This window comes from Amblyomma maculatum, chromosome 7, assembly GCF_055883805.1.
Source record: "Amblyomma maculatum isolate TAMU_Amacu chromosome 7, ASM5588380v1, whole genome shotgun sequence".
Lineage (NCBI taxonomy): Eukaryota > Metazoa > Arthropoda > Arachnida > Ixodida > Ixodidae > Amblyomma > Amblyomma maculatum.
Window position 1 is genome coordinate 56,117,409 of NC_139350.1, and position 26,093 is coordinate 56,143,501.

General features: G+C 44.6%; 2 protein-coding genes across 6 annotated transcripts in view; one reads left to right on the forward strand and one right to left on the reverse strand.

Annotated features, from left to right (window-relative positions):
- Positions 1-3,883: 3,883 nt before the first annotated feature.
- On the forward strand, positions 3,884-7,788 carry LOC146183300 (uncharacterized). Of its 4 annotated transcripts, none has more exons than XM_084609100.1 (3): positions 3,884-4,063; positions 5,277-5,369; positions 6,504-7,787. In XM_084609100.1, exons 2-3 carry the CDS (start codon positions 5,301-5,303, stop codon positions 7,434-7,436), a joined length of 1,002 nt encoding a protein of 333 aa, XP_084465226.1. In that variant the 5' UTR covers positions 3,884-4,063; positions 5,277-5,300; the 3' UTR covers positions 7,437-7,787. The 4 variants fall into 4 exon arrangements, with proteins under 4 accessions (XP_084465226.1, XP_084465229.1, XP_084465228.1 ...); XM_084609103.1 differs by lacking the exon at positions 3,884-4,063 and adding an exon at positions 4,555-4,685 and having other exon boundaries at positions 6,504-7,788; XM_084609102.1 differs by lacking the exon at positions 3,884-4,063 and adding an exon at positions 4,920-5,074 and having other exon boundaries at positions 6,504-7,788.
- A 3,561-nt stretch (positions 7,789-11,349) lies between these two features.
- The window catches only part of Swt1 (Swt1 RNA endoribonuclease), a 130,257-nt gene continuing 115,513 nt past the window's right edge, over positions 11,350-26,093 (reverse strand). For both annotated transcript variants that reach the window (XM_084609105.1, XM_084609104.1), the window contains 3 exons: positions 24,390-24,489; positions 16,401-16,474; positions 11,350-11,634 (listed from right to left, as the gene is read on the reverse strand). In XM_084609105.1, the coding sequence (XP_084465231.1) occupies positions 11,526-11,634; positions 16,401-16,474; positions 24,390-24,489 (283 nt within the window). In that variant the 3' untranslated portion in view covers positions 11,350-11,525. The remainder of the gene's footprint in view (positions 11,635-16,400; positions 16,475-24,389; positions 24,490-26,093) is intronic.

The following is a 26,093-nucleotide window of genomic DNA, read 5'->3' on the forward strand; positions in this document are numbered from 1 at the left end:
TGTCATTCAGTGACAAAATTTCAGTGCACCTCATTTGTGTAGCGAAGGAAGCACTGTATTTCAATGAAAAGCATACAAGAGAGGGGATAAACTATAAGAAAATACAATGAACGTGCACGAAATGAATATGCACTCAACAAAAAAGCAGCAGTATTGTATGAAGATGTGGTCACAGGGTAGGCTACACTCAATATGACAAGGTGTCACTGGAAGATGGCAGCACTTCAGGCTGTTTTGTGTGGTTTCCAGTGTTGAATTAGGATTGTAAATTCTGATTTCTTAGATACTGCAGTGCTCATTTCTTACAATAAGAGGTAAGATCTTTTCATTTCCACCTTACTATCAAGACATGATTTGGCAAATTGTTGGTCCCCATATTAAGACAACAAAAAGCAAGTGCACAGACTTAGTCGATGCCTCTTTTTTTTGGAGCTTTTGAGCAATCACTCAGAAAACAGTTACGTCTTTACACACCAAGCTCATCTCCATAGAACTTATCACAGAGGCTGACAGATGCAACTGCAATCGTAACATGACATTAATGCAGAAACTAAATAAGCAGATATGGTGCCTTGAAATAACGAGAGGAGGAACCAAATGCCTTTCCTAGTGGCAGCACCCAATGTGGCCGTTGAAATATTACGGTATGATGGAACAAGAAAGATCGGTTTGGTTATATATTTTTAACTATTATGGAGAAGTTTGGAAGAGAAACGTCAATTCTTGCAAGTATTTGAACCACAAAATGTACTTACTCGCCACTGTGCTGCATCCCCTAGAAATGCAAAGTATTTCCAGAAGAATTTTCATCCCTACTTATATTTGATGCTGCTTAATCTTAACACGGGGTGCTAACATAACTGCACTTCCCTGATGCCACAGGTTGGATGGATGGATGAAACATAAGCCTTGTATACATGGACTCGACAGCACCGGGTCGAGTAAGCGTCGAGTAAGTGAGGTCACCATTACTCGACCCGATTGGTGTCTACATGAACTCGCTTTCTAGAGAGTAAGTATCGTAGCGGCGCGTAGCGTCGAGATTTGTAGTTATTGTGCAAGTTTCTTACTCGTATTTGATTCCGTTGCCTTTTACTATTGAGAGCTTCGATTATTCTTTTTTATCGTTGATGAGGGCTAAAAAGCATTCAACTTCGCTGACGCTCCTCGCCGCTCCGGTTGCATTTTAATCCCAGAGTTCGCCATAACTCGACTCGCTGACTCGACAGCGTCTACATGCTTTTAGACAAGCGGGTCAAGCGAGTTAACCTACCCCCTGCTAGCGAGTTAACGCGACCCGCTCCGCGGCTATTTTACTCGACCCGACTGGGTATACATGAACCCGACAACTGGTTTTTTACTCGACAGGCTTACTCGACCCGACTCTGTCGAGTCCATGTATACAGGGCTATAGGAGGGTCCCCTGAAACGGGATGGTGGCAGCTGCCTTTATGCACACCTTTTTTTTCTTATATATCTTGTATTTTGTTATGAATCGGTCAACTGCTCCATCATTTCCTTTGCTATATCTTTGTTCCTGTACTTCTAACCTTAGGTCACCTTTCTGCTTTTCAGCCATCACCACTCTTACAATCGCTTTTTGTTGACTTCCACAGCAGATTCATTCACCCTACCACTGGTATCTCTAAACCGGCTTCTGGATGAGTGACTGTGCCTGCATCGACATCTGGATGGATACCACCACATTCAAGTATAAGATGCCCAACTGTTTCTAAGCATTTACCACACACTTCACATGTGTCATCTTCTTGGTTAAATTTCTTTTTGTAACTGCGCATTCTAAGGCACCCTGATCTAGCTTCAAGAAAGTAGGGCACTGCCTCTTGAGTTTTCAAATAAAAATTCCTTCCTGATCTTCCGTTTCCAATTTCGATATAGTTCTACACTATGCTTCATTTCTATCGAATTTATCTAATTTTTACCCTCTGTGTGTTTTACTTGTCGTTTGATGTTCTTTATTACTCTGTCCTGCATACTTACAGGTTAGCTTGGCAAGCGTTTTTCCTAGTTCTCTTCCTCCATAGTGAGTCAATGCTTTTTAGGTATAGGTATTCAAATATAGCTACCCACCTGTTGCTGTCTAATTTCCTCAGGCGTTTCTCATATAATATTTTATCCTGAGCTTCCTGTGCTTCAAAAGATGTCAAGCTGATATCTACTTGTACTGCTTCCTTTGTGGCTTTGCCGCGGGCACCTAATGCTAATCATCCAACAACTCTGATTTCTTTCTAATCTCGACCCCTGCCTTTAGCCACAAAACCGCAATCCTGAAAGTAAGCCCTGGCTCTATTATTCCAGGGCTTACTTCAGGCGACTGAACGACGAGGCGACGGGAAGAGACCAACATTGAAAACGAGCCACTCTACCACCAAGTATCGCCGCTTCGTGTGGGTGCACCAGCAGCTTCAATAGACTATGGCGTCCTCGCGCGACGCATTGCCAAGGAACATTGCCTCATGTGGTTACTGCTTAAAGAGTGACTGGCGTGCGTGGCATACTGCAATCCTTTGCATGTCATCATCATCATCATCATCAGCCTGACTATACCCACTGCAGGGCAAAGGCCCCTCCCATATTTCTCTCTTGTAGAACTCTCTTGGTTAGCCTCCACGTTTCAGCCCCATAGGTGAGCAGGTAAGATGCTACTGTTATATACTTTCCTCTTTAGTGATACCGGTAAGCTGCCAGTCATAATCTGTGAGTGCTTTCCAAATGCGCTCCATCCCAATCTTGTTCTTCTTGTTATTTCTTTTTCATGGTCCTTTGCATGTATCAAGCAATAATTAGTATGCTTGGAAAAGTAGCTGGCATGTTTTCAAAAGGCTCTGAGCATGCCAACAACGTGAAAATTGGCCTTGAAGGATGGCCGCATTGTCCTATAGGTGCATCCATCAATTCACAGATTCGCTATGAAAAACATAAAGATGGACCGACGCAGGGAAGTATAAGCTCTGAGAAGAGCAGGGAGCGATGACTACACCATTGTATGCCTCGCATTCCTTTTATCAAAAGATCTCGCATATCCACGACCCCATGCGTCCGTTGAACTTTTTTCTTTGACTGTTTGTTTTGCATGCACAAAAATTGTTGCGAGCCATCACTATATTTGTCTCGCCTTCCTTTGTACTCGCATTTCAGCGAAAGGCACACAACACAAGAACATCCGTGTCGGTACTCACGTCATAGAGAAAGAGATTGGTAAAGAGCGGTCACTCGGCGAAAACTGGCCCCAGGAAATGACGCGCAACTTTTTGCGCTGCCGCCGATTGATCAACACCATAGAGTTCCTTACACTAACTAGAGGAAAAGCTGAGGGCGCTGCACTTCAGCCACCACGGGCGCGCTAAGAATCAAAGGCCAGTGTGCTACTTGTTGCGGGACAGTCGGTTTTTCTCGGGTACGTGGAGTGGCGTTTCTGTTTCTTTTTCGTTATCATCATCATCTGAAGGTGCGTACATAGACCGCGAAAGCCATAGTAGCGAAGGCGCAAAAGCAGACATCGCCAATAAATGGTTTTTGTTTCCCGAAATGCCACTAAAAACTTCCTTAAGTGATTGCACAACGATAAATATTTTCATAACATTTTTTATTTCAAAATTTGCCTATTAAGTGCGAAATATTGGTATTTGTGCTGCTCAAAACTAAGCCAATAGGAGAAAGAGCCATCGCTTATATTGGATACATATCACACTGACATGCTGTTTTTCTCTCTTTTTGCAATTAATAGCCACAATATTCAATCTTAGGACATTATTTACGGTAGAACAACGTTTATATTTGCATTCGTTTTGGCCAAAAGTTGTAGTTCTGCACTCGGTAGCTCTCCGGCCCATGATGCTTTGAGGCTTTGAGCGCCCATGGTGGCTGAACTGGCCGTCTGGAAACTCCATGTAAACGCCCATAGACGGCAGCACAGCTCTACGGTCAACACCACGGGCATACTCCCGGGTGTTTTGCTATAGTTTTGCCTACGGATGTGTGGTGGAACAAGCTTACTGACAGCTGAGCGACTGAGGATCCATTTAGCACCTCTGAGCGTCACGTAAGCAGAATCGGTCCGAATTTCGATCTGTTCCTTGTCCTCGGTTTCAGCTACGCGAACACTTGAGCGCCATGGGCTATTAAACAGCATTGTCAGATAACTTGTTAAAACCTTATTTTGAAGCATCGTTATGCACCTGGCTGTATGTAGCCATGATACTTCTTGCATAATAAGGCTGTAACAGCCAACCAGATCGCGTGGCAGCGTGTCGGCAGCTAGCATATCGGGCAGACTGTGATTGTAAAGTGGCGACTGAAGAAGCAATACTTATCTACACTTCAGGATATTCCATGCTTGTGTCGCGAGTACGGGTACCCGCGGAGATGTCCGAGAGAATCACACGACTCAGTCTGCTTTTTGTAGCGCAAGCTGCTCCCGACAGAGCTACTCCATATTTCCAAGTTCGGACTGTGCTCCGGCGCATCGACTTAGGACAGCGGGGTTTGAGCAGTTGCTGGCGTCTACAACGGCCGTCCGATGTCGAGGCTAGGGCTACGAGTCTTAAGACAGCGGGCAGCTGTCACTGGCGTCTGCAGCCCCGACTCCGACGACGAGACTTAGGACAGCGAGGAGCTGTCGCTGGCGTCTTCGCCGACGGCTCGTTCGGGCACTTCGGGAGGAGGTCAGGGTCAACCCAAGACTCGCTTCTGAACGCTTCCGGACGAGGTTGCCCTGGCCTCGTTTTCTGGTTTTCTTTATACCCCCTTCAGCACCGAGGGCGTGGGGAGGAGTACTCCCTGCAAAGCGAGGAACGCTGCTTCCTTGCGTAATCTTTCGTCCTTTCTATACTTTTGCTTCCCTTTCGACTGTCCTTACTCCCTCTGTCGGGATCACCAAGCGCGTTTCTTTATTTTCCTCCACAATTCCCAGGTGGCGTGCGCCACGTTACAATCGTTACACTTGTATTTATCCAGAGTTTGCCAAAAAGAAAAGGATAAAGCAGTTCTTGACTAATTTTCTTTTCTGCGCAAGCCGCCGTGAAAGAATTCGTCAAGCAGTAGATTAAACAACGTCTGTATTTAGATTAAACAACGTCTGCACACATTTTTAACTAGCCAGGTACTTTCTTTGAGTAGAGTCATACGCATTCACGAATATAACTGCAGTCGCGCTGGAAAAATGCAAGCGGCGTGTCGAATACAAACGTGCTGGTGTTGTTTCTAATTGCTTGCATATGTCTTCACACTGCCCATCCTGTGTTTTTTTTCTCCAGGTGCATTGACTATTATACCCTGAAATGACCGACGCATCTCGAGCCACAAGCATGAGCTTCGTGCAAGACGACGGAGAGGCCAGTCCAGTGAAGGTAACGTTTCGGCGTTCCTGTCTATGCTGGATGAATTTGTGGAGCGCTGTGAGAGCTTCCTTGTTCCACACCAGTCAGCTTGAACTGAGCATGATGCTGCAGTCATACATGCACCAGTCACAGTTGCCCTGGACTCTGCTGCTGGTGCAGAGATGGACTTAAAACATATATGTTCCATTCAGCTCGTTTGGGAAAGAAGGTGTTGACTATGGTGAAGCTGTGGCTGAAACTGAAAATGACTTTTGTGGTGAGAATGAGTGTGCAGATATGCTGCTCAGAACCATGTGGCTCCTACTCACAAAGTGCAGTTTATTGTTCTGGACAGGTCTTGTGTGTTGAGCAAGGTTATGCCAACTACTGCCAGAATTTAGTGTGTAAACAGAACTGTGACACACGTGACTGTAGATACAAAGAACCGGGTCCTAGCTCTACTGACCTGGAGGAGAGGAATTTTCAACATTCCTCAAATGGAATGGGGGAAACATGCACTCATATTCATATTTCATTTATCGAAGGGGATTCCTTTGGCTCTGGGGCACAGAGGGAAGGTGAACAGTACAAGCTGTGGATGTCACAATGAACCAGAAATGACTGGAGTGAAGGTGATAAAGTTTTTATTCTGAGGAGTGTCCCAAGGCTCAGTACAGGAAAGAATGGGCAAAACAGCAACTATTTTAATATTGGTCATCATCAAGAGAATGTTGATCTTGCGACTCGTAAAAGTGAAGAAAATGCAGGAAGTGTATCTGGTGGTAGAAATGAATTGGAGCAGTATGATGGCCATTTCAGCGAAACCTATGAACTGAAAAATAGTTCTACCATTGACAAAAAAGAGAGAAAGCTAACCATATGTCCTGTGCTAGGAGTGCTTACAGCTCAAATCATCACGAACTCAAAGAGAGAGCAGTTCAACAGTACACAATGAGCTTTAAAGATAGTTGTGAGATGGAAGATGCATTTGAGCTCAGAGAACATCAAGAACTTGAAGAGGCACATCCTAAGCGGTATCAGGAAAGCTTTAGGTCTAGTCGCCAGAGGGACGGTGGCCGTCAATTCAGAAACAGTCTAGAAGGAATTTACAGCAAGGGATTGGGCCAACACCCTGATCGTTCTAAAAACAGTTTTTCATTTCAGGAGCCTTCTACATCTGCTGACAGCAGAAAGCACTCAAGGCTTGTGTGGAACAAAGAGGTGGAATCGGAAGCCGAGCCTTCGCCAAAAGATGTGCACACAGGGAATACATCTCCAAGAAGTGTGCTACCCTTCTCGAAGCCGTGTAAAGTGGAAGCATGCAGTTCTGAAACCGAAGACCTGCGCAAGAAAATTAACAGAATTCGACAACAACGAGGAAAGCAGCAAAAACTGCCACACCTTGATGTACAAGCCAGCTGCAGTAGAACAGCTGATGATCAAGAATATCAGGAACAAAATAGTGAAGGGACCAAGCGCCATGCTCTGTTTACGAGCAGGAGCCCAGAGGAAAACATGGACAATGAGAACCCAGACTGGGAAGCTATCCGTCAAACACCTGCTCGGAAACACTGCAAGCGTAAAACGTCGCACGACTTCTCTTCCGAATACTCCGAGCCGGCCAAGCACCAGCACTTCGACACAGACATCTTTGACCTGAAGCTCAGGGAACTAGAAAGAAATAAGGAGGAAGACATCGTGAGGGTTCACAATACGTTCAGATACGATATGGATATGCTCCACAGGGACTTCAAAGTGCAGTCCCTGCGTTACAGAGGCCGATCAGAGCGCTTGTGTTACAGTGGTGGCCCCCAACATAGAAGAGCACGAACGGTGCCCTGGGACTACTACCAGGTGCAAAAGAGGAAGGTACAGGAACAGTTCATGGCCAACACACAGAGCATAAACAACGAGTACTCGGCTACAGCAAACAAACTGCTCAGCGCTAGAGACGAGGTGCAACACTTCGACGCCTTCTATGCTGGTCTAAAGGACAGTGACTCGCGATTGCTGTCTGAGCAACAAATGGAGGAAACCTTGAAGCTAGAGAAGTTACTGAGATATTTCAGTGTTGCTTATGACGAAGCGAAATATTAGCTGCTAGTGGGCACATGTTCAGTTTTGTGTTGTGTGGTGCTGTGTTCAATATATAATTTTGCTTTTGCTTTGCTGACATTGCAGTAATGGATGTGTACAATATATAATTTTGCTTTTGCTTTGCTGACATTGCAGTAATTGATGTATGCAAATGCACAACACAGATGTGATAGTGCCATTAGTTGCACATTTTGTTTGTTTGTTTGTAAAGTTTGTAAATGTTTTTTTAATCTCCACCATGCATTTGAGTGGCTTGGTATTCGTAGGCTTTAGAAGTGCATGGCGCAAGTCTTCACTGAATAAAGCTGAGCAATGCATCACACCTCATGTTCGATAATCCATTTAATGTATTTGTTGCAAACGATTGTGCGCGCCACTCATCTTTCATCTTTATTTTCACTGTGAGGTACATGTGCATGGATTATCAATATTACAGAAGGAGGTCCCGAAGTATAAACTGTCCGGGGGACCTCCTATGACAGAATGGATAAGATTAGCAGGTAACATACTAGGCAGTGAAGAAAAGAATATACAGGCGTGCAGAGAAAAACTATAATACAATACTAACGAGAAACAGTGCAAATAAATTCTAAATAAACAGGAACTTCAAACAAAAAATGCACGAATTGCAGAAATTAGCCGGGATAGTTTTGTAACAGTATAGTAATACTTTCGCACAGAGATGACCATGTTGTCATAATACACGTAACAGGGCTTCTCCTTGCCCGCGAAAGTGATGCGTGCCTTGTTGGATGTTCCGATCGTGCTGGCGTGCCAGCACACTCTTGAAGAGTTTCCGTAGAGTCCGAGTTATGGACCACGATCATGCTGTGGCACATATTGCTGCCATCTTGTCACAGGTAACCCCAAAGCGGGATCGGCCCCTTCTCGGTGTTTACTGCGAAGTCCCCGATGAGCTGGTCGGCCGCCTCGATGTCCGGGGTATGCACAATGATAATGTTTTGTTCTCGTGAAGGTAGAACAGAGATGGCGCGGGCCCATTTCAGCCTGAGGTATGCCGAAATGGTAGTGCCGTAGCCGGTTTCCGTGATGCCTCGTGAAGAGAAATACTCTCTCTGGGCTTTATGACTGTAATGTAGTCTTCGGGAGTTGGTTTGGGCATTGGACGCGGCTTTCACTTCGAGAACTCCTAGTCCTTGATTCCCAGGGCACACGCCACGGGAGCGTTCACGTTTGAGACCTACGAACCGGCGGCCAGGGCGGCGCCGCTATCTGGGCTTTGTCTTGGGAGTGGCACTGGCGGCGTAGAGCCGCTAGAAGTAAAACTTGGCTTGAATTTTCAGAATAACCGTCGAATTTGTGTCTCCGGTAGTGGGCACCAAGGTCCACATCGCCTCAGGGTCGTAGCCACGTAATCAATGCACGAAAGTCGCCATCTTGTCCTCAGAGGGCTAATTCCGCTAGCTACCGCCAGGCCAAGCGCCTGCGACGCCATTAGGCTTAATGACGGCGCCGACGTGATCGGTTAAAAAATGGCCGTAAGCGAGAGAAAGCTGCCACATGGAGGATTACAAACAGAAAAATGGACGAAGCATAGCAAACTGCTTAACATGTGGGAGCCAAAACATTGGTATCAAGCACAGCCAAAGCAAAAATGGCACCGTAATCTTAGGATGCTAGACGTAAGAAAGAAATTGAAAATTAGTGGTCAAATTATTGGTGTAGAATTGCCTTTCCAAAACATAGGGTCTGCTGAGAAATCTATAGATCCGACCAACTTGAAATCCCAATCGGAAGTTAGATTATCAAAAGCCAGCCATGCATTTAAGGGTACAGACACGGAATTTATGGACACTAATCAACACGTACATTGGCGATACCCGTTGTAACCCCCCGTCCCTTGAGTATGATATGAGCTCCTCGTTGAAAGCTCCGTCAACGCACCCATCACTGAGGCGGAGGTCAGGGAAGAAATATTGGGAATAAAAACGAAATCGGCCCTGAACCCTGACGGGATAACAAAATTTTAAGAAACCTGGATAATAGCTCCATCAGTGCTTTTACAGAGTGTATGCAAAAATTTGTAGTAAAGGCCACCTGCCTCGGCAATGGAAGTTGGCAAACAATTCTAATCCCAAAGCTGGCAAACCCCCAAAAGTAGAAAATCTAAGACCAATTTCTCAAACCTCATGCATGGAGCACATAGTCCAAGACACGTTTTTGGAGAAAAAACAACCTGTGGACGCACGAGATGGTTGGCTTCTGACCGGGCTTGTGCCTGCAGAACGTGATGCTCAGACTCAAACTCGACATAATCTACTCGCGTTCTAGTGACGCCAAAGTAATTCTCGGCCTGGACTTGACAAAGGCTTTTGATAAAGTTAAATACGAAGCGATCCTCCATGGTCTCCAAAAAGCTACAGTAAGCATAAAAGTACATCAAGGACTTCTTGTCCGACAGAGCTGCCTGCGTAGTTTCAAGAAATTGTCCCCCACAGTGAAGTTAGGAAGCAGGGGCATGCAGCAGGGCTCGGTTCTCTCTCCTGGCTGAAATTCTTGAGCGCGCGACCTTGCGTTCTGCACATGCATGTACGGTTAAGAGCCCAGTTAAACCACAACTGATGCTGACAACAATGGCATTCTGCGCATGCATGCACGGTTAAGAGCCCAGTTAAACCACAACTGATGCTCACACCAATGGCACTCATCCCATCGCCTTCACAACTCTCCTAGCGTGAATCTTGGTACTAGACCAAGTGTTTAAATGCAGCTTTGGCTCTCGATCTACACTTTGCTATAGCCACAACCATGCTACGATGTAATATAAGGTGGTTAGACGCACTAAGTTCACCCTCGCTGCCAGAAAAAAAGCAAGAGAGGAGGGCACAGGAAAGAAGGGAATGGAAAAAAAGGAGACTACCAATTTCTGCCAGTCAGATCAGTCCAGGGCCCAGTCACTGCCTCTGCCGAGAGGCATAACATACTAATTTTTCTTTCCCAGTTAAAGCCCTTTTTGGTGCCCCAAATTACACTGAAACAACACACTTAAAATTTTTACACAAGTATAAAGATACTGAAAACAAAAATAGGCTGGTAGATGTACAAGATATAGAGGCACACAGAGCAAATGAGATGCTAAAACAGAATTTCAAAAATATTTTACTGAATATAAGCTACTGAGAAGCCATGAAGATAGCCATTTGTTATACGATCACAAATCTACAGCAGACAGCCAATGTTATGGAGACTATTACTTCATCAGTTTCCTCAGCTGAGATCTAAAACCATAAAAGCACTTTTCACATTGTGAAAAATGAGCTTTTGGATGCACTTACAGGTTCGCAGGCCATAAAACTATCCTTGCAATTTAGTAAAACGTTCGTCCAGGAATGAGCACTGTGGATGAAAATTGTGTGGGCAACTCAAGAGAGGCTTACTTACATTGAAGTGCCTGTAGCTGGCAGGCTTTGCCACCCTAGCTGGCACTTGGCCTGCAGCCGTTGTGTGCTAGCGGTGAATGCAGGGAAGCCACCTTACTGGTATCGTCATTTTGCAGCTTCCGGAATTGCTGCAAGTGTCTCTTAAATGGCGCTAAAAGACACTTGCAGCAATTCCGGAAGCTGCAAAATGACGATACCAGTACGTTTACATTTTAGCACCATTTAAAAGCCGCAGCAATTCCGGAAGCTGCAAAATGATGATACCAGTAAGGTGGCTTCCCTGCATTCACCGCTAGCACACAACGGCTGCAGGTCAAGTGCCAGCTAGGGTGGCAAAGCCTGCCAGCTACAGGCACTTCAATGTAGCAATACCAATAATATATTTAAAGAGTTTGGTATAGCCAATAACACGCAATATCAGTGTTCATGACGTTGAGGTTTTCCTGCACAGTTTTCACATGAGCTTAAAACTGCATTGCAGGCAAGACAAACAAAAACAAGGCTGCAACACATGCGACAAAGTACAAACTTTTATTTCTGCTCCTGCACTGCTGTCAAAGGACCTTTGGCCTGAAAAAGAAAAAAAGCTGTAGAAGCAGGCAGGATGCTCCAACCAGATGGGAAGGAGGCAGAGCGAATGGGTCTGCTTCTTGAAGCAGCAGCGCTGGATGCAGCCTTCCATCTCCCATCACTCGCTGGCAGCCTCAGGAGTCTCCGGTTCCAGCATGTGTAGGATGCAATTACCCAGAATGTTGTGCAGAGCTACAATCTGCGAGTAACCCACTTCATTGATGGTCCTGCACAGATGGGCCCACTGTAGATTAGCTTATGTTCCCAATGAACTACTATGCATGGCTTGCATCACAGCAGCTTCTGCAAGAACACTGTCAAGACGGCACTATGGTGCAAGTTATGTTTTTCCTTTTTTTGAGCGTAAGCCAGAGAAAGATGAAATGAACACTGTGCCAACATGTGTTTCACCCTTCTGCTACCTTGTCCACTTATTAAAAAGGAAAAAACAATCCAGTCCCAGCAATACAATGGCACGTTTAATGTGATGTATATTATAGCAGTACAAGTGACAATGCCATAGCAGAAAAATTTCTTTCCCAGTTAAAGCACTTTGTTACCCCAAATTACACTGACACCACACACTTAAAATCTTTACACAAGTATAAAGATACTGAAAACAAAAATAGGCCGGTAGATATCCTACAAGATATACAGGCACACAGAGAGCAAATGAGATGCTTGTTAATAAGAACAAAATTTAAAAAAAACTTAAAATTTAAAAATAAAATTTTTAAATTTAAAAAATTTAAAAATAAAATAGAAACCATGAAGATAGTATTACGGTGAAGAAGGGCAACAGGTTACAGGTGGGAGCCGAAAATAATATTTCTGCATGCCCCAACAAACGTGAGAGTGCATATTCGAACTTTGAACAAGAATAAAATGTTTGTTATCAAGTTGCATTCTATTTAAAAAACAGACCTCCGAAGAATCTCCGAATACAGTCGAACTCGTTTATATCAAACCCGGATATATCGAATTTTGGTTATATCGAACTCACGGAATATCCCCTTGAAAATCCCATGTAAGTATAGGAAAGCTGCGTCATATATCAAACTTAATTTCACCGGTCATTCGATATATCGAACTCCGCACCAAGCACTGGAAAGTGTGCCTTTTCCAAAGACGATCGCATCACCCTTGGCCGTTTGCCGCGTGACGTTTTCAAGCCACGCACGGAAGGAATGAGAGGGGACAGTTAGGCGATGGCTGGTCTGGGCAGCGCCGCGCCCATTCCCCAAAGGCACGCATCTGCAGTTATCGCTTCCCGTGCGCCAACACATGACGTTTGCAAGCCATGTGCGTGGTTGTGCCAATCCTTTTGCCGAGCTCTCTCTCCTTCAACACGCGCTACGCATGCGCCAAGCCTGCTCAGCCCGTTTTCAGACAGGCGACAGACGCTTTCTCCCGCATGTTGCGAACCCTCTGCGCGCGGCGGCTGACGTGCCTATGGCGCCTGCGGACGTTAAAAAGCGGCAGCTCTCTCTCTTTTTTTGCGAGTCATCCTTTGTTATCGTTGTGCTGTTCAGACGTTAAGAAGCGGCAGGTGTTTTTTTTTTTTTTGCCGGGAGTGGTTTATCCTTGCATGTATGAATCAACGAAAGCATGCGGTCAGCTGCTGCAATCATGACGCCCGCCTCAAGCGCGGCGTGATAAATCGAACCAGGCTTGTGCAATCAAGCCATCACGGGCACTCTGCCAAGTTCGCTCCCCGCCATCGCAGGAGCTATTAAAAGATAAACGCACCCGAACGTTATCTCTGCGCAGCATCTTGGCACGCTTCCAAGAAATGAGCTGTGGATGAGACGACCCAAACGGAATGATGCGCGCCATCGACATGCAAGCGAAAATGCTCGAGATTTCTGCCGCGGCGACACAGAAACCTTGTTTTGAGCTGCCGCGGTGGCTCGAGCAGTGAGAGGGACGCAGTTCCAACAAGTTTGAAATTTTTCGCTCTGTCGCTGCCGCTGAGATCGCTCAATCGCTTGCATGTGAGCGAGCTGGCCTTAACGCATATATATATATATTTCTTTTTTTTTTTTTCAAATTTTCGGTGCAAAAGTGGCGGGTGAGGTCATTATGGGAGTGAGTTGATTACGCGACAAATACGGTATCGTTTTTTCACATCGTAAGTGCCGTCACAAACCGATTTCTGTATATCGAGTTATCGATATATCGAACTATTTCGCGATCCCCTTCGAGTTCGATATATCCAGATTAGACTGTATTCGGCTGCAACCAGACGCCAATGACTTTCACAAATTCAACCTTGGAAAACCCATAATTAGATTAGACGATTACTCAAAGACTGAAGTTACAAAGTGGCAGAAAAACAGTAAAAAGACAGCCATACACTGTTTAAGACATGGACCGGTCACAATTGGGAGCTGCTATGCTTGAATGTGATGCGAAACGATTTCTGCGAGTGGGCTTTCCCACATAGAAACAGGTACATCAACCAAGCATTTGAGCAACCAGAATGCATAGGCATGCATTTGATCCTGCTATAACGTGTTAGTATATCACAACTGCAAGCAATCAGAACGCATAAACATGCATTTGATCCTGCTATAAGATGTTAGTACACAGTCGAACCCAGATATATCGAACCCGGATAATTCGAATTTTGGTTATATCGAACTCACAGAATATCCCCTTGAAAATTCCATGTAAAAGTATAGGAAAGCTGCATCATTTATCGAACTCCATTTCACTGGTTGTTCGACATATTGAACTCTGCACCACACATTGGACGGTGCGCCTTCCCCAAAGACGATTGCATCACCTTCGGCTATCTCCGGGTGACATTTTCAAGCCACGCTAGTCAAGACGGCTGGTCTAGGGCAGTGCCGCGCCCTTTCCCCAAAGACGTGCACGTCTGCTGTGATCACTAGCGCGCTAGCACGCGACATTTGCAAGCCATGTGCGTGAAGGAACGAGAGGGAACCAATACAGCTGTGGACGAAGCACAAGGGAGTGCCCACTCTCTGCCGAGCTTTATCTCTTGCCTTCCTCTTCTTCTCTATTTCGCGGTCTTCTTTCGTAGTAGTGCGCATTGACGCATGCGTGGACAAGCCAGCTCAGCTCATGGTAGACGCTTTCTCTAGTGTGTGTTGCGAACGCTCTGCGCGCAGCAGCATATGTTGCGATGCGCGTTTCGTGTTATCGTGCTGAATGTGCATACGGCTCAGCAGTTTGTTTTTTTTATGGGAGTCTTTCATTCTTGCCGTCGTGCTGAACGTGGGGTGTAGCATGCTAAGAGGCCATTTTTTTGGGGGGAGTCGTTAATTTTTACATCTATAAATAAAGCATGCGGTCAGCTGTGACCATAACACCCACTTTCAGCACTGTTCGCTTCAAACAGCATTTGCAGCTACCACGCTTTCTAATGATTTTGTGGCAGTGGACTATGCTCACCCCAAGCAAGGCGTGTTAAATCGAATCAGGCTTGTGCAATCAAGCCATAACGGGCACTCTGCCAAGTTCGCTTCCTGGCACCGCAGGATCTATCAAAAGAGTAGTTAAAAGATATACACACTGTGAAGTTATCGCTGCGAAGCATCTTGGCACGCTGCCAATAAATGAGAGCTGTGGATGCGATAGTCGAAACGGAGAGACAAGCTACCAAGGGCTTTTTTTTTTCTCAAATTTGGGGGCAAAAATGAAGAGTGGGTTCATTATGCGAGTGGGTTGATTGCGCGACAAATACAGTATCATTTTTCACGATCGCAAGTGGCATCTCAAGCCGATTTCTGTATATCGATTTATCTATATATCGAACTATTTCGCGATCCCCTTCAAGTTCGATATATCCGTGTTCGACTGTATCACAACTAATGCTCACACCCGCCTTCGCAACTCTCCTATCGTGAATCTTGGTACTAGGCCAAGTGTTAAAATGCAGTTTTGGTTCTCTGCACTTTGCTACAGCCACAACCATACCATGGTGTAATATAAGGTGGTTAGACGCATTAAGTTCACCCTCGCTGCCAGAAAAAAAGCAAGAAGAGAGGAGGGCACTGGAAAGATGAGAATGGAAAAAAGGAAAGGCTGGCAATTTCTGCCAGTCAGATCAGTCCGTGAGTCCCGTCTCTACCTCTGCTGAGGGGCATTAAAGGTTCAAACACATGGCATAGGCTCAACCGCGAATATTCCCTTTTCCCCGAATACAGCAATGCCACACACAGCTGAGCATGGGTGCTCAGAGTCCGCGATGTCACACAACCCACTGAATACCTGCTTCAACACTTATAATTATTTACTTGTGACAGGCAAATTACGTAGTCATTCTCATTTACTGATCTTTTATGAACCACCCCAAAGCAAGAAACTAGAATAAATGTCCCATCTCTACCATTTTAAGGCATGGATCGGCTGAAGCTCCCTAAAGAACAAGAAATGCTAACAGGAGGATGTGCCTCCACACTAGGACTGTAGGTTTGCCATCAATTGCACATACTCTAAAATTCTGAGGAAGCACCCCCACCCATAACAGAGTGCTCCCTAACAACGGTGGAAATTTCACATTTCCACACTTCTCCGGGGAAAGCGCCCCCTCACTCTTATCCCATACTGCGCCCAGTCCACATTCAATCTAATATTTCAATCAAATCTCAACTGTCAGAGACATCACGAAAACTGGCACCCCAGCAGCGTCAACTTGGCTGGATGTGCACATGTTCAAAGCCCTAAGGCTAACTGAGGGTGTAGGCAGACCACATTGAGTGATGCTTCCGATGTGCGTGTGTCAAAAAGATTGCCGCTGTCTAGCCTGATAAAATTTTGAATGAGTGTGCAATGTGCTCTATTTTTCTTCCTTGGGGACAATTTTTTCATCAGATTTAAATTTAGGTGCTGCTCTAAGACAGTGCCTCCCTCACTTTGAGAGCAATGTTGCTAGCACGAGAGGGGAGGTGGAGGAAAGCTTGCTCAAAATTTTACGCCAATATCAACTGCACAGGTGATAAAGTTTAAGAGCTAGAATGCTTACTTGTTCATCGGATCCAGGACATGATCAACAATGTCATCCGCAGTCGCATTCCAGTCAACATCAGGTAGTCCAGCCTATGAACATGCGTCAATAAAAGAAAGCTCAATTTTTCCAAAAGGCTATATGACGTGCTTACAGCCAAAAACAACGCTCGTGTAGACGCTACTTTGGTTCTGCAGCTTTTGAGAGAGACCGATCAATTGCAAAGCAAGCTTGAGACAATTTCCCTCACAATTTCTCTTCATTCTTCAATGTACTAAAACACTGTTGCTGCGATGTACCTTCCCAGGGCCTACTCTCTGCCTCAAGATGAACTTCCGTGTCAACTCTATAGACTAGTTGAACAGAGTGGAATATAACATTTTGTCCATTAAACTTCATTAACGAGGGAGGCAGTGCTGATATCAAGAACAAGCATTTAAATTTATATTGCTTTGAATTCTTCATATATTAATTCTCACTAAGTTTGGTTGTCATCTGCACGGCAGAAAAACAATAAATAAGCTTTTTTTTTTCTGCTAAACGTTGGGACGCGCCCACTGCCCAAAGTGCTTATACAGTAAAACCTTGTTACAAGAGACACTCAAGGGACCCGAAAAAGATGTCTCTTGTAACCAAGGTCTCTTGTATCCAAAAATTCTTACTGACTCCTATGTGCAGCAGTTTAGATTTTATTATCTAAAGTTTGTTCCATATCAGTGTTTTCTTTTGTTGCAGTATGTCAGGAACCAACAAGGAGTGCCTCCTTTAGACTGGGAAGTCGAAATGTCCCCACTGTTTCAGCCACTGTCATCACATTCCTGTGTGATTGAGACTACAGAAACATTTTGATTTCAAAGTCAAGAGGAGGCACTCCTTGATTCCTGACATATTGCAACAAAACAGGACACTGATATGGAACAGAATTTAGATAAGGAAATCTAAACTGCTGCACATACAAGTTGGTATGAGTCAGCCACGGTACTTGAGCATACCTGGGTAAATTGTGTCTCTTCAAAATATTGAAGAAGTTACTTTAGGGACCTGCAAAAGTTGTCCTTAGTAACAGAGTGTCCCTTGTAACCATGTCTTTTGTATGCAATGTTGTTAACATGGCAAACATAGGAAAACCAACCAAACCATTTTCATGTGTCTCTTATAACCGAGTGTCTCGTAACCATGTCCCTTGTCATGAGAATGTTAAACGTTCTCAAGACGCAGAGAGGGCAAGAAAACTGAACACAGAGTGAATCTTAACATGGCAAACATAGGAAGACCAACCAAACCATTTTCATGTCTCTCTTAAACCAAGTGTCTCTTGTAACCATGTCCCTTGTCATGAGATTGTTAAGGGGGGATGCTAGGCTAAAGGGTCAACTTTTGAACGGCTGTACCAATTTTCATAAAATTTTCTGGAGTGGCTTACCTTCCTCTTATTAGAATATATTCTAAATTTCATTGCCCTAGCACAAATAGGTAATAACTTGTAGCTGCTATACTGAACAAAGAAGTGTGTCAGCTTAGGAAAACTGTCATTTCAAAAACAATGAAGATATACTAATTTTTTGTGATTGAATACCTTCTAAATAGTTCATTGTGCAGGATAAGGAGAATTGCGGGCTTTTTACGACATTTTTGTAAAAATTTCTGCATTTGGAAAACAAACTTCATTTTTTTTTGTTGTCATTGTATGTCAGATATCTCAATTTTTTTAACTTGGAGAGTAATTAGTGATCTAAAAAGTGCCTTATCTTGTTCCCAACAAAAATATAGTCCAAAAACCATCTTGAAAGCCGCTTATAGCGAAAGAGTTTGGAAATGATAGTTTTCCTAAGGTTGTGTTTTCGCAAAAAGTGCGAACTTAGAAAAATGAGTTCAAACATTTCGGAACATTTCGGACCAAAAATAATTAAAGTGCCCTGCTGCATACATAGGGCCCTCCTCTTCAACTCGACGCTGCCCTGTGGCGATTGCTTCGAGTCGCCTCTTTTTTTCAGCTTTACAGCTGTCCAGCGCCCTTGTCTGCGCTCGTGAAATGCTCTCCATTGTTGCCTGCTGGGCGTACCTCTTTATCTGGGTTCCATATTCTTACTATTCATAGACTTACTAAAGCAGTCTGGTTAGCCAGGCTACTTTTGGCGCAAAAACAGCGTTCGAAGGTCACTTGTCTTGTTTCGGCCAATCAAAGCTTCAGTTTCGGTTTTCCAGCCAATCCGCAATTGCCCGGCCCAAAATAAGGCTTTCCGTTTTTTTTTTTTTTTTTAGTTGTGCGCTATACTCTCGATAGCAGGTCATCTTTGGCTAGAAAGTGTGAAAAACAAACTTTCTAATGTGGCGTTCCACTCCGCGTTTGGTTTGTTGCCCGCTTTGCGGCCGCACGTTGAAAGCAGCGTTCATAGGCGCTTTCGGCAGCGAACGCGCTCCACCACCTCGTGAAAAAAATTCATTTTATTATTTTCTACGGCGCTGATGACTACCAAAATTGGTGAGAAGCTTCTTTGATAAATGCAGGATCCAAAATAGCAAAAAATAAAAAACATGTTTTTTCTTTTAAAATCGCGATTTTAGCCCCGCATCTCCCCTTAAACGTTCTCAAGACGAAGAGAGGGCAAGAAACCTGAACACAGAGTGAATCCCAAAGTTGGAACGTTTGTTTCTCATGTTTTTCAACTAAAGGAGATCCCGCTATTCAGAGTAAAATAGGCAACTAAAGAAAATCGAAAAGAAAGGGCATAGTTTCAATTCTGACAACAACAGAAGGTTGGCTGGTAAATCGAAAGAGAAGCCTAAATTGACAGAAACACAGCATGCGACCTTCGAGTGCTGTTTGCTTGCCACCAGGAGCCTGGCTAACCAAAGTGCTCTACAAGCTAAAGATGAATATGGAGCTCTGACAAAAAGGCCCGCCGAGCAAGCAACAAAGGAAAGCATTTCATGAGCACAGACAAGGGCACTCGTTAGCTGTAAAGATGAAAAAAAGAAAAAAAAAGGCGACCCGAAGCAAATCGCCAGAGAGAAGCATTGTGTTAATAAAAGATGGCACAACATATGCAGTAGTGCACTTTGATATATTACTTTAGGTCCTAAAATTGAATACCATGTTCTAAAATCTTTGAATTCATTTTTATAAGTTTGCAGTTTTTTGCTGAGAGCAAAGCAGTTACGAAAACTATCGTTTCCAAATCCTTTCTCCAAAAGCTGCTTAAAGAGTGGCTTCTGGATATAAATTATGCCAAGAACATTAGTACTATTTTGGAACCCTCGTTATTTTCCAAAAAGCAATTATCAAGTATATGACACACGACGCAAGAATGAATGAAGATCGTTATTAAAGTGCCCAGACTTTTACAAAAATACCATAAAGAACCTGCAATTAGCCTTATCCTGTGCAGTGAACTACCAGATGAGGTTATCTAATCACAAACAATTAGTACATCTTGCATTATTTTTTAAAGAATAATTTTGTGATGCTTACATACTTTCGATTTGTGCTAAGGTCATTAAATTAAGAATACAGTAAAACCTCGCTAATACATTACCAGTTCATATGATTTTCCGTTTCATACATTCAAAATCGTGCGCAAAAAACAGCTCCCATATAAAGTTACACTATTTTTCTTCTGGTTAATAAGTTTCCGGAAAACACGATTTCCCTGTACTACGTTCGAAATTTCAACAAACTATGGTCGTATAACACGTTTGCGATCAACCAGACGTAACCTAACGAGCGCTCGCGGCGTGAAAAACTGATCAGCGGCGCTCCCCCGCAACAGTCGCTTAATTCTTGGAGTGCATAGTTGTGACGGGGCAAAGCATCAAGAAAGCCATCGAGCCAACAAATACGAGGCACCCATTCCCGTGGAAACACGACTCCAAAAGGAGAAACGCGGTGGCTTCTTCGGTGCCTTAGGGATGAACGATTTGTTAACTACATCTACTTTGAAAGCTAGTTAATTCGAAATGGCGCCATGATGGTGCAGCAGCGACGGCTGTCTGCTCTCCCTAGCAACCTCCGAATCTTGCAGTTAAATATTCGTTAATTAGACCCCCATTATTTCGAAAATACAGAAAAGTATTTCTGTCGGCGCGGTCCCAGCCATGAAAGGCTATGACGTCAGAAAACAAAAACAAAGAAAAAACAAAAAATTACGGAGAAATGTTTTCTTTTTTTTTGCGACTGTTGTCCATCCTTCTAGCCATAAGTAATCAACAATGAAAGCATGCAGTCAGTTGCAATCATGACGTCAGCTCTTTTAGAGTCGTTCACTTCGCTTCAAAAGGCATTTGCAATATCCAGCGGGTTCCAATGAAAAGTGGAAAAGAGGCCTGCACAGCGCTGCCACACTGGCCCCCCCTCCCCCCTTTTCTTCCCGCATGTTATCGCTGGGCAGCACCTTGGCGCAGTGCCAAGGTGCTTTTTCTTTTAGCTTTTTTTTAAATTCTTTGACCCTTGAAAATTTGACCCTTTTTTTTTTGGTTCCATGAGTTCAATAAACAAGATACAGCAGTTAAAGGGGGAGGAGGGGATCAAAACTAACTGTCTTATTTCTTGACAGAATGGGCTGAAATTTGGCACACATACTGCAGATTTTAATAAAATTAAAAATATAATGTTTCATAAAAATATCTTCTTTAGTTTTTGTTTTATAGCAATTTATATGTTTGCTGCTCGTGGAAAGCCTGGCACAGTAACAAAACATGGTAGAGAGCCAAGAATACTTTGCATGCTTGCCCAAATGTCTAATCTACAGTAAGACAGTGTTAGATGTTTTTTTTTCAAGCGCTAATAATTTTTTATCAACCACTACATGCACATGACTGTGCGTCACTGCATAGAGCCATGTACTTATTGTGAAATAATAAAATAATGAAAAGATAAAGAAACATTTCTAAACTGTCTTTAAATACAGCGCAGTTTAAGGATCATAGCAAAACAATCTAGATCAAAATCTGTTCATGCATTGTAGTGCTATGCTTTCCACGAGCGAAGTGATCGACAAAAAAAAAACGGAATTGAGAAAACGGCCTGCAAAGTTTTGCAAGCACTGCACATTTATTAAAAGGTACCAGGGCTGTAATATTTTACACCACTGCTGTCAGGCATCTTCTTGCACCTTTGCCTCTTTGTTTGGCGAGCTTTTGAAGCTTTCTTTGAGCGTTCTAGTCCTTTTCTTGAGTCCTCCGGACGGCAAAGGCACCAGGATGTACACCCAACTTGGCACACATTTCAGAGTACGCTCTTTGGTTCTCTGAATTGTACTTTATGACTTCCTCATTTACAGCTGTCTCGACTGTAAAAAGTGAGGCATGCTCGTCCTTTGACAATGTGGACCAAATAACAGAATGCAAACTCTCAGCTGAATTCTGTGTCCTTCCATCCTTGCAGCACTCTAGCAAGCGGACGTCTGAAAGGCGCTGATACAAGGGCAGCATGGCTTGGGCAACTCTGCTCATAAGCTTTATGAGCAGGCTGTGCTTCATTTTTTGCTTCTGCTGCTCTCTGCTCACACCAACTGAGTGGACCAGGGAGGCACAGTTCATGGTGGGGGTCACTGTCTGTAGATGTTAAGTGCCAGAATGTGGCCATGACAGCTCTGTGCATTGCAGCAACATCATTGGTGTTCCTGCTGATGGCCAGGCAATAGTAGTTGGTGAGCTTTTTTATCAGCTGTTGCGTGAGCCCACCTCTGCCACTGAGTGGTTCCCCTTGGCCTTACTCACTATGGAGTGAAGGCCTGTGCCCATTCTTTTTTTGACATGATTTATGCAGTCTTCTTTTGTGACTGGTATAAACCCATAGGGCTGTTCATCTTGCGATGCCTGGAACACACGGCTGTCTCCATCGCAGACAACTGCCGTATATCGCAGGTTGTTCTTGGCCAATGAACGGCCAAAAAGCTGCAATGCGGCCTCCACTTCCATTCTACCAGAGCCAACTTCCGTGTTTTTTTGGCACCGATGTTGCTGCTTCCACTGAAGGTGTGTTGGGTCACTCTCTGCTGGCTCTAAGCTGCACCCAAGGCAGAGTTTGAAAGAACAATGCTGTCCAGCACAAGCCTTGTATAAAACTCTAATGCACCCTACCCCAATATGGGAGCTATGCGACCGCGCGTCAACCACGTGCCATCATAAACGACGGTCACATTTTTTGTGAAGCCAACCTCCATCTCTCTGTAAACATTTTTCACAGCAGCTGCGGCATCCCTAAAGACGCTGTCGGCAGCGTCTTGAATAACTCCCTCAAGTGACCTTGGAAAGTCTTGTGGTGTAATCCACGATGGGACACATTCATGATGGCCCAGAAATCGTTCAGAGCTGTTTGCCCTTTCCCTATTGTTTCAACAACTTGCATTGAACGAATGTTCACATCAAACACCTGTGCACCTTCCTTCCTTTGAGATGACCACTGGGACTCGATTGGGCCACAAGCAGTGCATGACAGCACCATTTTCACGGCCAAACCGAGTCTTGTACTGCAGAGTACACTCACAGAACGCTGTTGACAGCTTGGGCACAAAATTTTAGCGAGCAAAGAGTTGACTGTTGAAACTTGCACAAGAATAAACTCGCTGTCAGAAGGAGCCAAAAGTTGTTCCTCACCTTGCTGTTTCATCAAGTTCAACTTCCGTTGAGTTGCGGACACTGCTCGAAGGGAGTCGCAAACGCCGCATGCCTGCGCTTCTGCTGTCATCGCAGACACGAAACACGGCTCGTGGCGCACCTGAATGGTGCGACGGTCGGGTAACGAATCATCCGGTGAATTTTCAGGCACCCCACTGTAGCTCGTCGACAGTTGGGGCTCATCCGCAGGCTGGATGTCCAAGTCACGCGATGTGCCCGAGACAGAGTACACAGTCTCTGCTGGCCTTCGACCTTCGACCAGCATCGATTGCAACAACGCAATCTTGACTGCTGATTATCGCGGCCGCTCGCCGCGGTGCGAGAGCCTCCGCTGGTGCGTCATTAGTCGTCTGAGTAATCGGCGTTGATGGCATAGGCAGATTACCAGCTTCGCTGCTGCTGTCGAACGGTGCAAGATAGCACGCCACGCTATCCGCATGCTCAGTCTGGTGCTCTGCCGGCTCCCCGTCTCGTGCTGGCTGCCGTATTTTTCTCGCCGTAGGAGGCTTGCGCTTCCGTTTTCCTAAGACGTGCTTCATCAAAAATTTCTTCTCAAACGAGCGGTGAACCATCTCTATCATGGGAGCTGCGAGAAATGAAGACGCCGGTGTGGTTCGTGAAGCAGACAGCAGCGTTCCGCTGCGGTTGCCAACTTGCCCACACTGCCGCAGCAGAAGCCAATGGGAGGGCGCCTTTCAACACGGCAGCCAATCGGAGGCGCGCTTTCATCAAAGGGCCCGCGTGATCCACCCCCGGCAGACCCACGCTTCTTTTGTGTTTGTGCGATTGTTACAAGATGGCGATGACCGAAGAATTCACAAACGGCACGGCGAGACGCTGAGCTTTCGAACGATACCAAGATGGCGGCGCTCGGTGGCGGGAAAGACAGAGATAAGGCTCCGCGAACTTCGGTGATTTTGCAAGATTTAAAGCTGCTTTTTCGCCCTGTGCACTGACAAATTTTTTTTCAGGCACTTTTAGTGCGTTTTCAGCCAAACCATCTTGATACAACTTAGATTAGGTGTTGTAGATACCAAAACGCGTGGTTTCCAAAAATCAATTTTTTATGTGATTTTCGCGATCTGATCCACGCGTCCCCTCTTAAGAAGAAATCTGCTTCACAAGATGATTATCATACAGGAAACCAGAATAGAGAAAAATGCAGAGAACGTATAGGAGTTCTCCCAATATGCCAACTTTGTCTCCAGTTATGAAACATTTTATTATTACTATTTATCGGTGAATTTCAGCACAAAAATACCAGAAAGCACAAAAAGGAACGAGGCACACTACAGATACAAATATTTAAAACCATCAATTCATGGGTCGGCCCCTTCCCACCATTTTAGAGCTGCACCAACAATCAACAGACAACAGATAGAGCCGTACCTTGTGAAGAAGCAGCTTTGCAAGCTCAACCAAGGTGTTCACAAAGGCGTCTGCCATGTCAAGCAAGTTGGCGCGTTGTTGATTGGTTCGGTTGATGAGGCTGCAAGAAAGGAAAAAGGATCACTGGGTAGCCTCCAGCAGCAGTAAGAAAGCCATGCTACTATGTATTAAGGCGCTGCACTAAATGCAGGGGTGCAGCAGCTGAAAAGGATGTGTAGCAATTTTTGGAGCAGTAAAATCCATTTTTGGAGCAGCTCAGAGGAAAAAAAAAAAAGCACTGCACTTTGCAGCACGAATTCAAATTTTGGAGCTGTTAAACATGAAAAAAACCTTACTTTTGGCACAAAAAATGAAAAGATGTGAATATCGGACCATATGAACATGATCCAAAAGAAATATAGCAAGGGCCACCTATCACCGACACTGCGTGTACCTATTTTTGTGAATAAGCGGTTTGTACTGCAAGGCATAATATCACAGTAAAAAAAAAAAAAAAAAAAATGTGCTCCAAAAAAACAAGGAGGCTAAATTTTCAAACTTTGGGGACTGAAAAAAGCATGAGAAAAGCTAAAGAATATGCTTTTTTTTTTTTTTTGCATCTAGCACGGTTTGACAACCTTAATTACTGGATCTTATCTTGCTCGCAAGACTCATAAAATAATGTTTTACTGTCACGAAATCCACAGCTTGTGCCGTGCAAGAGCAGCTCCAGAAGAGCTCAATTCGAAACCGTGACTATAGTGCCTAGAATAATCTTCGCATTATATCATGACTGCGATCAGCCTGTGCCCAAAAGCATGCCCAGTGCAAAAATAAAACAAAAACAAAATGTTGATTCAAAAGCAGACACAGAAAAAAGAAAAGAAAACCAGCAATCAAAAGGCGAAAGGGCAAATGCGAAAAGCAGATAAGAAAGCAAGTCATAAGCAAACAATACTGGCGAGCGACAGCTTCTTCAGACCGTGATTTACGATTTCCATGCGCTAGCGAAAACTGGGTGGTTTTGACACAATATTTGATTAAGGGGAGGTGGGCAATGGCTCGGAATGTTAGGTTGTATATTTTGGTGCACAAAGCAGATTTTATAGTATTCAAGAAGCGTAACTTGTTGGGCCAGTTGATGCATAGTTGAAGGTGAAAGCCAGCGAAAAGAGGACGCATATAGTATTTCAGCGTTCCAGCATCCATAAATGTTAATTTTGGCAGTCTTGAGCTCCACTGCGGCATTATGGAATTCAATGCTGCTGCGTGTTTACCGACCTGCTGACGACCAAAATAAACTTCACATGTACCACCTTAGCACTAACACAGAAGCCATAACTGACACCTCCTACGCTGTCTGACGACGGGAAAGTGAGTTTACCGACGAGACAACATAAGAACAACCTTACTGTACATGAATGGCCCAACATGATATCGAAAACTTCGAAGAGCCGCATAAAGAACTAGAGCTACACCCACACAAAGCATGTAGCGCCTAAAACACACGTGTTGAAATATTGCCCCCAAATCACAAGTACCACAACGGCCCTTTTCGCAGTGCGGCACAGTAGCAGTGGTGCCGATCGTTACTAACGGCCCCTCTGCGCTATGGGGACGCTTCACGTACCATAAAGTTGTGACCCGTGCAGTGAAGCATCCTCAAACCGCAACGGTTCAGCGTACTCAAAGGGTGGAAAATCATGTGGATGCGAGCGAGAAAAC